Raw genomic sequence first — 14,459 nt, 5'->3', positions numbered from 1 at the left:
TAAGTACAATATTTCCATCTGAGATTTAATGGAGTAGAAGTAAAAGTATTGAAATTTGGAAATACTCATGTAAAGTACCTCAAAAAGTGTACTTAAAGGAGTAGTCTATTGATTAATCACACTATTAGATTTAAAAAAGGTCCTTTACTCTATGTACCGTCTGTATTTTGTATTTTCTGAAAGTTTAATGAGGAAAAAAATCACACAGTGTGAAGTGAGCATTGCCTTTCATGAGTTCATTGACCTGGAATTATTTTATACTTTAGCTATTGAAAAACATAGCAGATATACAGGCTCACAGCGCTTCACCGAGTGCCGCACTGCAAGCTTGTAGATCTGCTATTTTTGAAGATTTTGGGGGTCCTTTTTGAAAAGGTTTGAGCACCAGTGACATAGAAACATATAGGCTTGTCAGAAACTTATATTATAATCTTATTTCGACCCAATTAACAAAAGTCTGCATATCTATGACACTCATTTATGACACTATGGCATATTAGGAGTCCAACTTGCAAGGAGCCCCTTAACTCTGAGAGTGTACTGGAACCAAATGGACCCATAAGGGACCATTCAGGGCCAGTCTGTGACATTTTTATTTTTTAATTTAAATTGTATTTATCTTTTTGTGACAGAAACGTTTGACACCACACGACAGTATGGAGATGAATTGATCCCTGAGCTCTGAGGGACGGACGTACGGTCAGACGTACATACACACAAAGCCAGATGTAGGGGCGGTTAGCAGCGCTCAAAAAGAACAGGGGTAGGTGTACCTGTAGATGCAGGTGATGCTGATGGTGCTGATGGGGATGGTGTGGATGCTGCAGCTGCAGGGGGTGTAGGTGGTGTAGATGGTGCAGATGGTGATGGTGCAGATGGTGCAGGTGGAGCAGATGGTGCAGAGGGTGATGATGCAGATGGTGATGGTGCAGGTGGAGTAGATGTGGATGGGACCTCCTGCCATGAGTTGGCCAGTGAAGGGTACCACTGGGGCTGGAGTTCAGGCCCAGTTCCTCTGCATTCTGGCCATGGAGAGAGAACACAAAACCACATGAGCCCTACCACTCATAAGCTGCATTTACATAAAGCCTTTTTTATGCGCATGTTGGCTTTTGCGCATGAATATTTTAATGCAGGGGTCTTCAACGTTTTCAGGCCAGGGACCCCCACAACCTGTTCGATTCTATATAGTTTCATCGTTTGACAGCACAATCGTCAGAGTATTTTGGATTCATGTCAATTTGTGTTTTCAGATATTTAACCACTTGAACCGTCAATATTTAATAAACTTGACCTTTCCCTCTGTACTTAGTGTGCTCTTTTTCCCCCTCTACACCAAACCACTTTGCAGAAAACAGCCAATCTACAAGCTGAATTTGATTTGTTTACATCAAGGGTCTTCAACAGGGGGTCCGGGACCCCTAGGGGGTCCTCAGAGTTACTACAGGGGGGCCTCCAAATCTACAAGCTCACAAACGCCCTTGCGCTGTTCTCAGAATATCAAGTGGTTAATATAAAAAAGGAGATAAAAAGTTTCTATCACACAAAGATTTGGAGGACGCCCTGTAGTGACTCTGAGCCAGGACCCCCTAGGGGAAGTTTCGCAAAAATCGAAATGTTTCGCGAAAACTTACGCTTGGAGGAGGTGAATTTTGGGGCTTAATTGAAAAAACTAAATGCGCAAAAGGGCAATGGAAACACTAAGCGAATATGTTTTGATTTAAAATGTATTGAACACGAGGGAAGGGGTGCTGGGGGGGGCAGCCGCCTCTAGTAGCCTACCAATACCAGCTGCCCAGCCTCCGCTTATGTTCAAAGCAGTTGTCCTCAAAAGTAAAACCATTCGTCAATATTCTTCCTTCCTTCCCAACAGTCGCATCCGCAATGAGCTGTGAGCTTGTATATCAGCTGTTCTCGTGGACAATGCTGCTGCGGGGGCGAAGTAGCCTATAGCCCCTTCTCGACTGCAGCTTTAGCACCACACCACACCACACTACACCACATAAAAATATCTGCATGTTCCATTACACAAGAGTACCCCGATCAGTAAGAAACACATTTACCATTTTAACTGTGAATATAATATAATATAAATTTGTATTACAACTATCCTAAATTATAATACACAGCAATTATAACTGTGAGTATAATACACTATAAAGTATTAATGTATTACTATGATAATCATAATACACTTTAATAGATTATAATAGTGGTTATAACACAATAGAATCTCGCACTTGTGCGCATGCCCCAGCCACTGACATCAAAAAAATTAAAATATCTAAAACAATAGAAAGGAGTAAATGAAAACATTATAACTCTCATCTTTTATATTCTTTAATTACTATCTAAAATATGAACCCTCGCTGTAAAAAAAACAAGTTGTCCTTTAAACACTGAGGTTCTTTACTCTGGAACACACATACTTATTGCTCAACTCCTCATCTTCACTCAGTAACTTTAAACATTGAGGGCCAGCCTGATTAACCATGGCTATACGCTTGCTTCTTACATATCGTCACTGTCGTGTTTTTTTTTTTTTTTTTTTCTCGAAGTAAAACCCTGCTTCATCAGCTAGGCCGTCGCACAAAAGTAGTGAAAACAGCCGATCTACAAGCACACAATGCCTCGCGGTGCGAGGCGTTGTGTGCTTGTAGATCGGCTGTTTTCACTAGTTTAAATCATTTTTAAAATCATAAATACAAAACTAACGGTTTTGGACGTACAAGGTTTCCACCCGACAACGACGATATAATGTATAGCCTTATTCTGCATGCACACAGACACACAGTAATGCCGCACTTTGGCACTCGCCCTCCCTCCAAACACATGCAGACGCGTGCACAGTCTGCACTCTGCACACAAAAAAAGGCCTCTCCTGCACACTTTAGAAGCCAATGGAATATGATAAATCTCACAGATACATCATGATCACATGATCACATGGCTATAGAAATAATTTGCATGAGGTTTGGACAAAATTAAGGATTAATATAACAAAATTAAATAAACGTTTAGCAAAAGTCCGCCTCCTGGAGAGACTAGTGTACAGACAAGATAACCGATCATACTCTAAAAACATTAATTTGAAAGGGTCTTACCTTTTGGTGACAGCGTGAGTCCAAGGATGAGCATGATGATGGTGAGATGCATTGTGTTGGACAGAGAGTTCCAAATGACATTAGGGACAGACCACTTACAGCTTTAAATAAGTCTGTGAAGGGGGATGTGGTGGAGAGTTGAGAAACACTGGTTTCTAGCTGATGATGACTGCTTGGAACTGTTATGCAACTATTACAATATAGAATGTAGACTATAGTATGACATGTATGGACAATACATTTACTGGGAAAGTGCAAAGTGGCAGGATATACAGCGTGCACTGTTGTGACTCACTGGTTTTGCAATACAAGTCAAGGCTGAGGAAGTTTGCGCAATCATCAACGGCTCTTACGAGAAATCACATGGACACAGCTCTCTCTCTCTCTCTCTCTCTCTCTCTCTCTCTCTCTCTCTCTCTCTCTCTCTCTGTCTCTATTGTTCTGTGACAGAACATATATCCCCCCATATTTTGTTTAATTGTCGGCTTTAATGTTATCTGCTCCCTTTGTCTGCTGGATATTGCTTGTACGGACTTAGACTGTTGTTCCACAAACTGCTGGAGATATACTGTTTTTCCACTTTCCATTAGGCCTATATGTCTTATAATTCCTAATATATATGAGTTAAAAAATCTAATTCAACAAAATGAGAGGGGAGTAAATTAAGACTTTAAGAGATTAAAAACGTCTAGTTTGTGTTTTACAGTCTGGTAAATCAAAAAATATATCTTTATACAAAATCTTAAAATACGGACTTAGACTGTTATTCGTCTCAGGTACTCAATTATATGCCCGGAATGGCCAAACTTGCAATCTGGATCACAAGGAGAAACAAGATAAAGGGAGTTGGGTCCACAGATCCAGTTCAGGTTTTAACAGGGATGGTAGCTGCTCCACTTGAGTTGAGCATGCATACTATACACTAACTAATAACCTGCCAAGGGTTCAATGACATCTGGGCTGTTTGGGGGGTGTTGTGCCTACCACAGGAAGGGGGAGAGCTGGTTACTGTCTTTGCTTTTAATATAAAGTCATATATGAATTGTATGAATATTGGCTTTGTGTTTTGCTGTAACTTGAGCTGAATTGGGAAGATGGTTGTAATAAAATCTCTCTCTCTCTCTCTCTCTCTCTCTCTCTCTCTCTCTCTCTCTCTCTCTCTCTCTCTCTCTCTCTCTCTCTCTCTCTCTCTCTCTCAACATTTCTAACAGGCACTATCTAGGTAATCAAGCAAATGCTAATAGTTAATGACAGCACCTGCTAATTTAACTTTGTTATCAGTAATTCAGGCTGGGGGTTGTGGCTTTTCTTATAACAATTGTATGAATATTATTCCTCGCGTTAATTTAAAATGAGATATTCCTCTAAATTTGGGTAGAAATATAAAAAAAACTGCCATACGTGCCCTTTTCAAGTTCCAGCCCCTGCCCCTCCAATGCCCTCTGCACGTGCCTGGTTCATAGAGAAAAATAGAATTCGAAATAGTAATGTTTTTGATAATAACAATATCTTAATTTCCTGAAAATTCATTTTGGTCAGACAATTTAGCAACTTAAGTCAATGGATTCATATGGTGTGGTCAGACAATGAAGCAACTAAAGTCAATGGGACCTCTCCTCTCCTCTCGTCTCTGACTTTCAGAGGTACCGATGTTTCTGGTTGACATTGGCACATTTCACTCAGATTTTTTCATCTCACTCATGTCACTTTGTCTGCTGACCTCACTCAGCAACGAAATAAAAATAAATAAAACAATACACAGGAGGCAAGCAGTGATCACCCCATGATGTGCACGGCATTGTAGTTTCAAATGCACTACATTGCAGGCGCTTTTTGAGAGTAAAAAAATTAAAAAAGAAGAAGAAGGCACGTGTGACATGCATGATCTGGGCAGATTGCCCCAGGAAATGTGCCAATCTCAACCCAAAACAACGGTAGGCTACTGCATGTCTAAATGTCTGTTTCTTTCTACTCAAGGCAATAATCTTTATCGCCGCAATGACCACCATGCGGCTAGGTGTGTGTGTGTGTGTGTGTGTGTGTGTGCACGCGCGTGTGCGTGCGTGCGTGTGCATGTGTTACCCATGCAGCAAGAACGGTCAGGACCTGGACCAATCAGTGACGTCTCGATTGGGGCCAGATCAAGTCAAACCATGACTAGTCAGATCTGGCCTAGAATGTCACCTGATTTCAACCAACATAAAACCTGCCCATGAAAACGGACGTCCTGGATTAAGCAGAGAGAGTCCAATCGAGGCCAGATAAATATCATATCTAGTCAGATCCCAGAATATAACCTTACATGCTAATATTTCAACTAACATTACAAACAATAACAATAATCCTATAGTCCATATAACGTCCTGGTAATGATGTCAAGATCATCCCCATATGGGCTGTGATCTGGCCTAATTCTCTCTCTAGATATTTTTTGGGGCTTTTTCTGCCTTTATTGATAGATGTATTAGTAGGCTGACAGGAGACAGGGAGAGAGATGGGGGGTGACACGCAGCAAAGTTCATCAGGATCGGGACTCGACGCTGCAAAGCTTGTCTGGAATACCAACCTAGGTGCCTGGACCACTACCCTGTGGCCCAGGCCTGATCTGGCCTCATTCTGAACGTCACCGGAGTCACTGGGGGACGTTATCATAGATGTTTTCATTGACTCGGTCTCGTCTCGCCCATGATTTGACTCTTTCTTGACTCGGTCTGGGACTAAAGAGATCCGGGACTCTTCCCCTGCCGAGTCCTCTTGAGTCAAGAGTCACTACAATGCAATGTATTTATATTATTCCCATATTATGAGGAGCCCATTTAGTGGAAGAAATGTGTAACAAAAATAGGCTATTGTGTTCACTTCCGGCAGAAAGCATGAAAATTTGCACCTAGGGGTATTTTTGTGCGCTGAATTAAAAAATGTACGGATCCAAGCACTTTTCCCATGGGATCTGGTGGCTCTGTGCTTGGTGCTTGGATCCATACATTTTTGAATTCAGCGCACAAAAATACCTCTAGGTGCAAATTTTCACGCTTTCTGCCATAAGTGAACACCTTTTTTCACATATTTCTCCCACTAATTCACATTAACATTAAAAGACAGCAGTCTGGCGCTTGTCATTGATGAATTAGATCAGCGTTGGGCAACTTTGATGATGGAGATTTCCACACTTACTCCAGTGGGCCACATTGTATGTTGGTTCTGTCGAGCAGAAAATTCCTATATCCAGTAAGACTAGCTACAAGCTCAAAACGCGCCCCGCTGCGACACGTTTTGAGCTTGCTATTTTTGCTACTGAGTTGAATTGGAATCCAGAATTATCTTTTGTTCTTTTTTTCAGAATCAGAATCCTGAAATGTAACATTTTAGTTTAAATGCATTTAGTTATGAGCTACTTATGTTAACTTTATGAAATTAAATAGAAATACATTGGACTTCAAACATATATACATTTTAATACTATAGTCCATCAAATACTAATATAGACTGAAGTAATGAAATTGAAATTGTAACAGCTGAAATCAATAATGTATCAGTATTCCGATATTAACCTGCGGGCCACATTAAGTGAAGGTGGGGGCAGGATGTGGCCCACGGGCCACCAGTTGCTTGGATGATGTGGAACATGGTTTTGTTTCAGCTATTGACCATATTCAGCTGGCGGCCGTGTTTGAAATTTGCATTGAAAACTGTACATACACAGGGTGGCAACTAGGGTGGCATTTCATTGACTTAATGCATGGGTCTTCAACGGGGGTCCGGGACCCCTAGGGGGTCCTCAGAGTTACTACAGGGGGTCCTCCAAATCTTTGAGTGATAGAAAGCTTTTTTCTCCTTTTTTACATTAACCACTTGAATCCCACTGTCCATATTCTGAGAAAATGGAAAGTAAAATGTAGCAGATCTACAAGCTCACAACACCTCATGCTGCAAGACTAAGTACAGAGTGAAAGGTCAAGTGTATTAAGTGTTGACGGTTCAAGTGGCTAAAAATCTGAAAACACAAATTAACATACACTGACAATTGTGCCATCAAACAATGAAATTATATGGAATCTATGACCAGTAAGATTCCCTAATTGGGGCATAAGCGACCGTCAGGTTGCATATACAAACTCTAGAAGGCAATGGTAGGCAATCAGGAGGGAATATGGGAAATGGGACAGATCCATGTTGATGACATGAAATTGCGTGATTTTAAGGCAAAATCTGTAGGAGCAGTGTCTCGGCCTCATGGTGGTGCTAGAAGAGGGCCATGTGAGAAATGAGGTTGTGGTTTGGCAACCAAGTGCAAAGTTTGGCATGGATAGGGGTGGCGGTGGCGGAGATATGAGTAGGGCAAAAGTGTGACTTGACACGTGGCGTGACGTGTGATGTGTGACGGCCAGACAGACTGACAGCCGGTGGAAGAGTTTTGATAGAAACTGCGACCTTGTGGGGGTCCCTGCTTCATCTCTCTCTCAACTAAGGGGTCCTTGGCCTGAACATGTTGAAGAACCCTGACTTAATGGAAAGATGGCCACTGTGTGAATATGGTAAATTTCCCCATGATGACCATGAGGCGTGAGGGAAAAAAATGGGGTTTGTCAGTTTTTTCCCCAGGTTTCTATGGTTTCTTGGGCTGGATATGGCAGCCTGGAACGGTTGTTCAAGTGCAGCCAAACTTGGCATGTTAGTAAAGGTGCCACAATTAACAATAATACATTGCACCTGTGCAGCTGACCTGCGGAATCTGGGAATATACCATTTTGTCAAGATGGGGAGAATACAAGTGTGGATAATATAATGTAATACCTTGTTAAAGACTTAAAGTGACCATTTTATTAAATGTTACTGTAATTTAACAACATAAAACTAGCACAGATGGACAAAGAGACATTCATGGATTTATATTTAAAAGTAACTTTTATTTCCCCCCCCCTGGCTCCAGGGTATGGCAGCTGCATAACCCTGCCATACCCAATTGACGCCCCTGTGAAGGAGCATGACCGCCTGGAAACCAGATGGAGACATGCACACATGCACATGCATGCACGCACATGCATGCAGGCACGCACGCACGCATGCAGGCACGCACGCATGTAGGTACGCACGCACGCGCACGCACGCACGCACGCACGCACGCACGCACGCACGCACGCCCGCCCGCCCGCCCGCCCGCCCACACACACACACACACACACACACACACACACACACACACACACACACACACACACACACACACACACACACACACACACACACACACACACACACACACACACACACACACACACACACACACACACACACACACACACACACACACACACACACACACACACAAAAGTCAGATTGAAACCAGTGTTGTTGCGTCATGGGGAACTTCCAGTGTTGCGTAAAGAGGAACATTTTAAGAGAGGGCACCCCTCCCTCGCCCATCGCTGACCACGTTGTCAGCAGTCTGTCTGATACCTATTAAATTAAATTAGATTAGATTAGTTAGGGGTGGGCAACTTTAATGATGGAGAGGTCCACTACATTTCCACACCCACTCCAGAGGGCCACATAATATCGGGCAGTTATCTTGTATTTTAACTTTTTGATACAAATGAATGCTCTACATTCTATGTCACACAAAAGTAGCAAAAATAGTTGATCCATAAGCTCAAAAATGTGCTGCACTGCGATGCATTTTGAGCTTGTAGATCTGCTATTTTTGCTACTTTTGAATTGGAATCCTGAATTATCTTTTGATATGTTTTAATCGGAATCCTGAAATGTAACCTTTTAATTTAATTTCAATTGCATTATAGGCTACTTATGGCTCGGACAGCTTTTTTTGGGGCAGTTTCAAAAGATAATGATATCGATAATCGACTCCGCCCCTCCCCCCATATTAGCCCAATCAAATTAATTTATTTCAGTTACTGTACAGAAAGTAGTACTTTCAGTACAGTAACTACAATAAATTAATTTGATTGGGTCATTTAACATGGGGGTACATGACATCATTAAAAACAATTGGCTAATTTGATAGCCTTAATTAGCTGTTTTGGCCATGTCACTCCACCTTCAACATTCGATGCACTGTGAGCTTGTAGATCTGCTATTTTCAAAAGATCTTTATACATTTGACATTTTGAAACGGACATTTTGCGTAATGAGTCGGCCTACTCTTAAATGTGTTACTTTGGGTATATTTTCGATACTTTTGTAAGTTCACTCAAGTACATTTCAAGTACACATTCTCCAGGCCCGCGGACACCGCCTTGTCCTTCGGTCTGAGAAAAACGTCTTGCTTCTCAGGTGAGGCCTTTTTGTCTCGAGAGCCCCTGAAGTGCCCGGTGAAGCTCTGGGCTAGCACTGGGTCCATGGGGGCATATCAGACAGCTCCATGCCCACCACTAGCACTGGGTCCATGGGGGGCATAGCAGACAGCCCCATGCCCACCACTAGCACTGGGTCCATGGGGGCATATCAGACAGCTCCATGCCCACCACTAGCACTGGGTCCATGGGGGAATAGCAGACAGCCCCATACCCACCACTAGCACTGGGTCCATGGGGGAATAGCAGACAGCCCCATACCCACCACTAGCACTGGGTCCATGGGGGCATAGCAGACAGCCCCATGCCCACCACTAGCACTGGGTCCATGGGGGCATAGCAGACAGCTCCATGCCCACCACTAGCACTGGGTCCATGGGGGGCATAGCAGACAGCTCCATGCCCACCGCTAGCACTGGGTCCATGGGGGGCATAGCAGACAGCTCCATGCCCACCGCTAGCACTGGGTCCATGGGGGGCATAGCAGACAGCCCCATGCCCACCGCTAGCACTGGGTCCATGGGGGAATAGCAGACAGCCCCATACCCACCACTAGCACTGGGTCCATGGGGGCATAGCAGACAGCCCCATGCCCACCACTAGCACTGGGTCCATGGGGGGCATAGCAGACAGTTTACACCTGAAGAAGGCCAATGTAGGCCGAAACGTTGTGTTTTTTCCGCTCTATTAATAAATATCTGGGGAGCTTATAGTGTGCGGACCTTTTCTTCTTTTCTAGTATTATTTTTTTGGTCCAGCACCTGTCGCAGTGCTTTTTGGATGTGCGTGTATCCACAGACCGCTATTGGGCATAGCAGACAGCCCCATGCCCACCACTAGCACTGGGTCCATGGGGGCATAGCAGACATGCCCACCACTAGCACTGGGTCCATGGGGGGCATAGCATACAGCCCCATGCCCACCACTGTGTTGCGGTCGATGGGTGCACTTCTGCCCGGTGAGAAGGATTAAGAGTGGCGTTCTAGTGTAGCTCCCCCTGGGAGATACAGCTAGATGCAGAGGGTGACTGGTTCCTCCCACCAACCTGAACCAGAGCAGCAGCAGCTGAGCAGCAGAGTGGGGAGGTGTGTCGTGGAGCCGCACACGGTTCTACACCGCTGTGTGGCACGACCGACCCCCGGTCGTGCCACGTGAAAGAGGGGAGGGGGGCCGGGGCCCGCTACACTAGCGCTGAAAACTGGAAATACTCAAGTAAAGTAAAAACCACGTCTAAATTCTGCCCTGAGACTGGGAGGTCGGGGTTCGATCCCCGGCCGGGTCGTACCAAAGATTATGAAAAATGGGAGCCAGTGCCTCCTGCTTGGCACTCAGCATCAAGTGCCCAGTGAGTACAGTACTTGTACATCAAGGGTCATTGACCTGAAAGATCTTGAAGACCTCTGACTTAAACCTACAACACCATAGTTAGTTGAAAAGTCCCTCAGGGCTCTATACTAGTATAGAGCTTGTTGTGAGCTTGTAGATCTGCTATTTTCTGTTAACATTAGGCCCAGAGAAGAGGACACTGTGTCCTGATACGCCCCCTCCATAGCCTTCCCGAACAACAGATCAATGTCTAATGGTTAACTTTGAATAAGAACACCAAATAACACTTTGATCAAATCACACAAAAACATGCTGATACAACATGACAAGACAAAAATTTAATAAAACATCAACATAAAACGTTGTCACAGAATTCACCATGAAAGCAGGGAGATTAGTCTATATAAGAGAAAGGGAGGTTTTGTAGGCCTAACATGGACAGGTGATTTAAAAGAAGCTTTTTCTGAACATAGACGTTTTCAGAAGTGATTTAAAGGATATCCATGCTGTCTGGCAGAAACCTCTTATCTCCATATGTTAACTGTTTGTGTTTATTATATTAATGTCATTTACTTGATCATTGTACAGAGTCACAAAACAGCATCAAAAGTAGCAGATCTACAAGCTCAAAGCGTGGAGCGACTCGACGTGTTTTTGAACTTGTAGATCGGCTACTTCTGCTGTTTCTTTTAAATAGAATCCTGAAAAGTACCAGTTGTGGACATATGAGGTTTCCTCCTGACAGATGATTTGCTAGGCTTTATGTCCTCATGTGATCCTAATGTTATTCTAATGTCTTCTTCTCTTTCATGTTTTATGCAATGTTTCACTCTGCTTCAGGACGCTGCCTTGTCCTTGGTGTGGCAGAGAGAGTCGCAGCCCCAGCCTTGAGGCCTCAAAAGTCTAGTATCTCCCTCGTTCCAAAGGATATCCCTTTGGAAGTGATGGTTACGATATTGAACTTTCACATGGGAGGCCCGGGTTCGAAGCCCGTGTGGGGAGGTTTGGATCACCTCCGTTACATTGGTGCAGTGACCCAGATCCGGGCTTCCCTGTAGGAGGAGGTCAAAGGGGGGTGAAAAAATGTCTTGCTTCCCATGGTGAAGGGTTGTCTCGGGAGCCCCTGAAGTGCCCTGTGAAGCTCTGGGCTAGCATGGGTCCATGGAGGGCATGGGTTATTTTATTAGACAAAAATGGAAAACAGTACAAGTATAGTCAATACAATAGAAATGTAGTACAGTACAAGTACAGTTAAACACCCTGCCTAAAAGGAACATCCCAAATAAGACTTTTTACTGTCTTTTTTACATTGGACATTATTATTATTCATGAACATAATAAATAGCAAGCAAAGAAATGATTCAATAATATCGCAGTTACAAAAAACACTATGTACAGGATAGGGGAAACAAAGGGTAGGGGTGCTCACTTCTTGCCTGTCTATGGGAGAAGTGATAACTACCTCCTTCTCTGGCCTCCTGAAAGGTGAGTTTTCACCTGTCTATGGGAGAAGTAATAACTACCTCCTTCTCTGACCTCCTGAAAGGTGAGTTTTCAGGGCAGTTTTGAAGGATGCCAGCGAGCTACATGTTTTAATTGAGGTAGTCAATGAATTCCACACCTGGGTGGCAGTGATGTAGACAGCAAGAGCCGCCAGCGGCTGTCTCTTGATGTAGAAGGAGAATTTACCCATATTTGTCTTGTGGTTTTGTGTTATCAGATCGTTGTGTGCACTCCCTCTGGTGTTGTGGCTGTGGGTGTTCTTTTTGGAGATGTTTGGTCAGATATGCGGGTACTGAGGGGATGGAGGGAAGATTTGCGTTGACTATTTTGAAAGTCAATCCCATTTTTTGTTGTTTAACACTGTCTTCAACACTGAGCCAGTTTAGGCTAGCAAAATGTGTGGGAGAAACATGGGTGCCGTGCCCACCACTAGCACTGGGTCCATGGGGGGCATAGCAGACAGCTCCATGCCCACCACTAGCACTGGGTCCATGGGGGGCATAGCAGACAGCTCCATGCCCACCGCTGTGTGGCACGTCTGCCCGGTGAGAAGGATTCAGAGCGGCGTGGACCACCATCACTCGGCTACGTGCAGAGAGGCCGGTTGACCTCCGACCTCCTCAAGTAATGTCTACTAGAGAACCCTGCAGCAGTGAGGTTGCATTGAGGCTCTTGGCTCCAGGTGCAACCTGCCTGTAAACCTTCTCCTCCTGCTAGCGCTCCTCTTGTAGCTCCTCCTGCTAGCGCTCCTCTTGTAGCTCCTCCTGCTAGCGCTTTTCTTGTAGCTCCTCCTGGGAGACACGGCTTGGATGCAGAGCGGGGAGGAGGGCCGTGGAGCCGCACATGGTGCTGCACCGCTGTGGCCCGCAAGCCTGGAGAGGAGCACCTGGTGACGGAGGGACACCTGTGACGTGTGGAGGACCCCCCAGCAGAGAGGCTGCATTGTGACGTGTGGAGGACCCCCCAGCAGAGAGGCTGCATTGTGACGTGTGGAGGACCCCCCAGCAGAGAGGCTGCATTGTGATGTGTGGAGGACCCCCCAGCAGAGAGGCTGCATTGTGACGTGTGGAGGACCCCCCAGCAGAGAAGCTGCATTGTGACGTGTGGAGGACCCCACAGCAGAGAGGCTGCATTGGGGCTCTTGGCTCCAAGTGCTTTTACCCGTGGCGTTCTAGTGCATCTCCCACTGGGAGATACAGCTAGATGCAGAGGGTGACTGGTTCCTCCCACCAACCTGAGGCAGAGCAACAGAGCCGGGAGGTGTTTTGTGGAGCCGCCCGTGGTTGTACACCGCTGTGTGGCACGACCGCTTCGCCCCCAGCCCCCGGGGGGGGGGGGGGGGGGGGGGGGCAGGTTTGTGCAGGCCGCCAGGCGTGAAAGAGGTGAGGGGGGCCGGGGCCCGCAACGCTAGCGCTGAAAACTGGAAATACTCAAGTAAAGTAAAAACTACGTATAAATTCTGCCCTGAGACTGGGAGGTCGGGGTTCGATCCCCGGCCGGGTTGTACTAAAGATTATGAAAAATGGGAGCCAGTGCCTCCTGCTTGGCACTCAGCATCAAGGGTTGGATTGGGGGTCCCTGTGACATACTAGCGTCATGTCCAGGGGGGTACAGTACAGTACAGTACAGTACAGTACAGTACAGTACAGTACAGTAGAGTACAGTACTTGTACATCAAGGGTCATTGACCTGAAAGATCTTGAAGACCTCTGACTTAAACCTAAACCAGTTAGTTGAAAAGTAGTCCCTCAGGGCTCTATACTAGTATAGAACAGGGGCTGGCATAGCTCAGTGGTAGAGAATTATTAGAGCACGAAGGGTTCCCAGTTTGATCCCGGGCTCCCCAAGTGTCAGTGAAGAGTCCTTGATCAAGACTCTGAACCCCTAACTGCTCCTGATGAGCAGGTTGGTGACTTGCATGGTTTCCTCTGCCATCGGTGTATGAATGTGTTTTTTTAAATAAGTGAATGTAATGCACAATCTATGCAAAGCGCCTTGGATAAAAGCGCTAAACAAATGCACCATTTACCATTTATTTAGGCTACCATTTAGAGCTTGTTGTGAGCTTGTAGATCTGTCATTTTCTAACATTAGGCCCAGACAAGAGGACGCTGTCCTGATACGACCCCTCCATAGCCTTCCTAAACACACACAAGCACACGCAGGCACGCATGCACACACGTCGCATGCACGCACACACAGGCACACACGGTTA

General features: G+C 45.2%; 1 protein-coding gene across 1 annotated transcript in view; it reads right to left on the bottom strand.

Moving 5' to 3' along the window:
* Positions 1-964, bottom strand: part of LOC308285286 (scavenger receptor cysteine-rich type 1 protein M130-like) — a gene marked incomplete at its 5' end in the record, with an annotated part of 48,470 nt that extends 47,506 nt beyond the window's left edge. The window contains one exon of the mRNA XM_080726002.1: positions 774-964. Coding sequence (XP_080582128.1) covers positions 774-964 — 191 coding nt within the window. The remainder of the gene's footprint in view (positions 1-773) is intronic.
* Positions 965-14,459: the final 13,495 nt, after the last annotated feature.

This window comes from Nannobrachium achirus (assembly GCF_963921795.1).
Source record: "Nannobrachium achirus genome assembly, chromosome: 5".
In the NCBI taxonomy this organism is placed as follows: Eukaryota; Metazoa; Chordata; class Actinopteri; order Myctophiformes; family Myctophidae; genus Nannobrachium; species Nannobrachium achirus.
The sequence above is the reverse complement of the archived record's forward strand: the minus strand, read 5'-3'. Positions and strand labels throughout refer to the sequence as shown.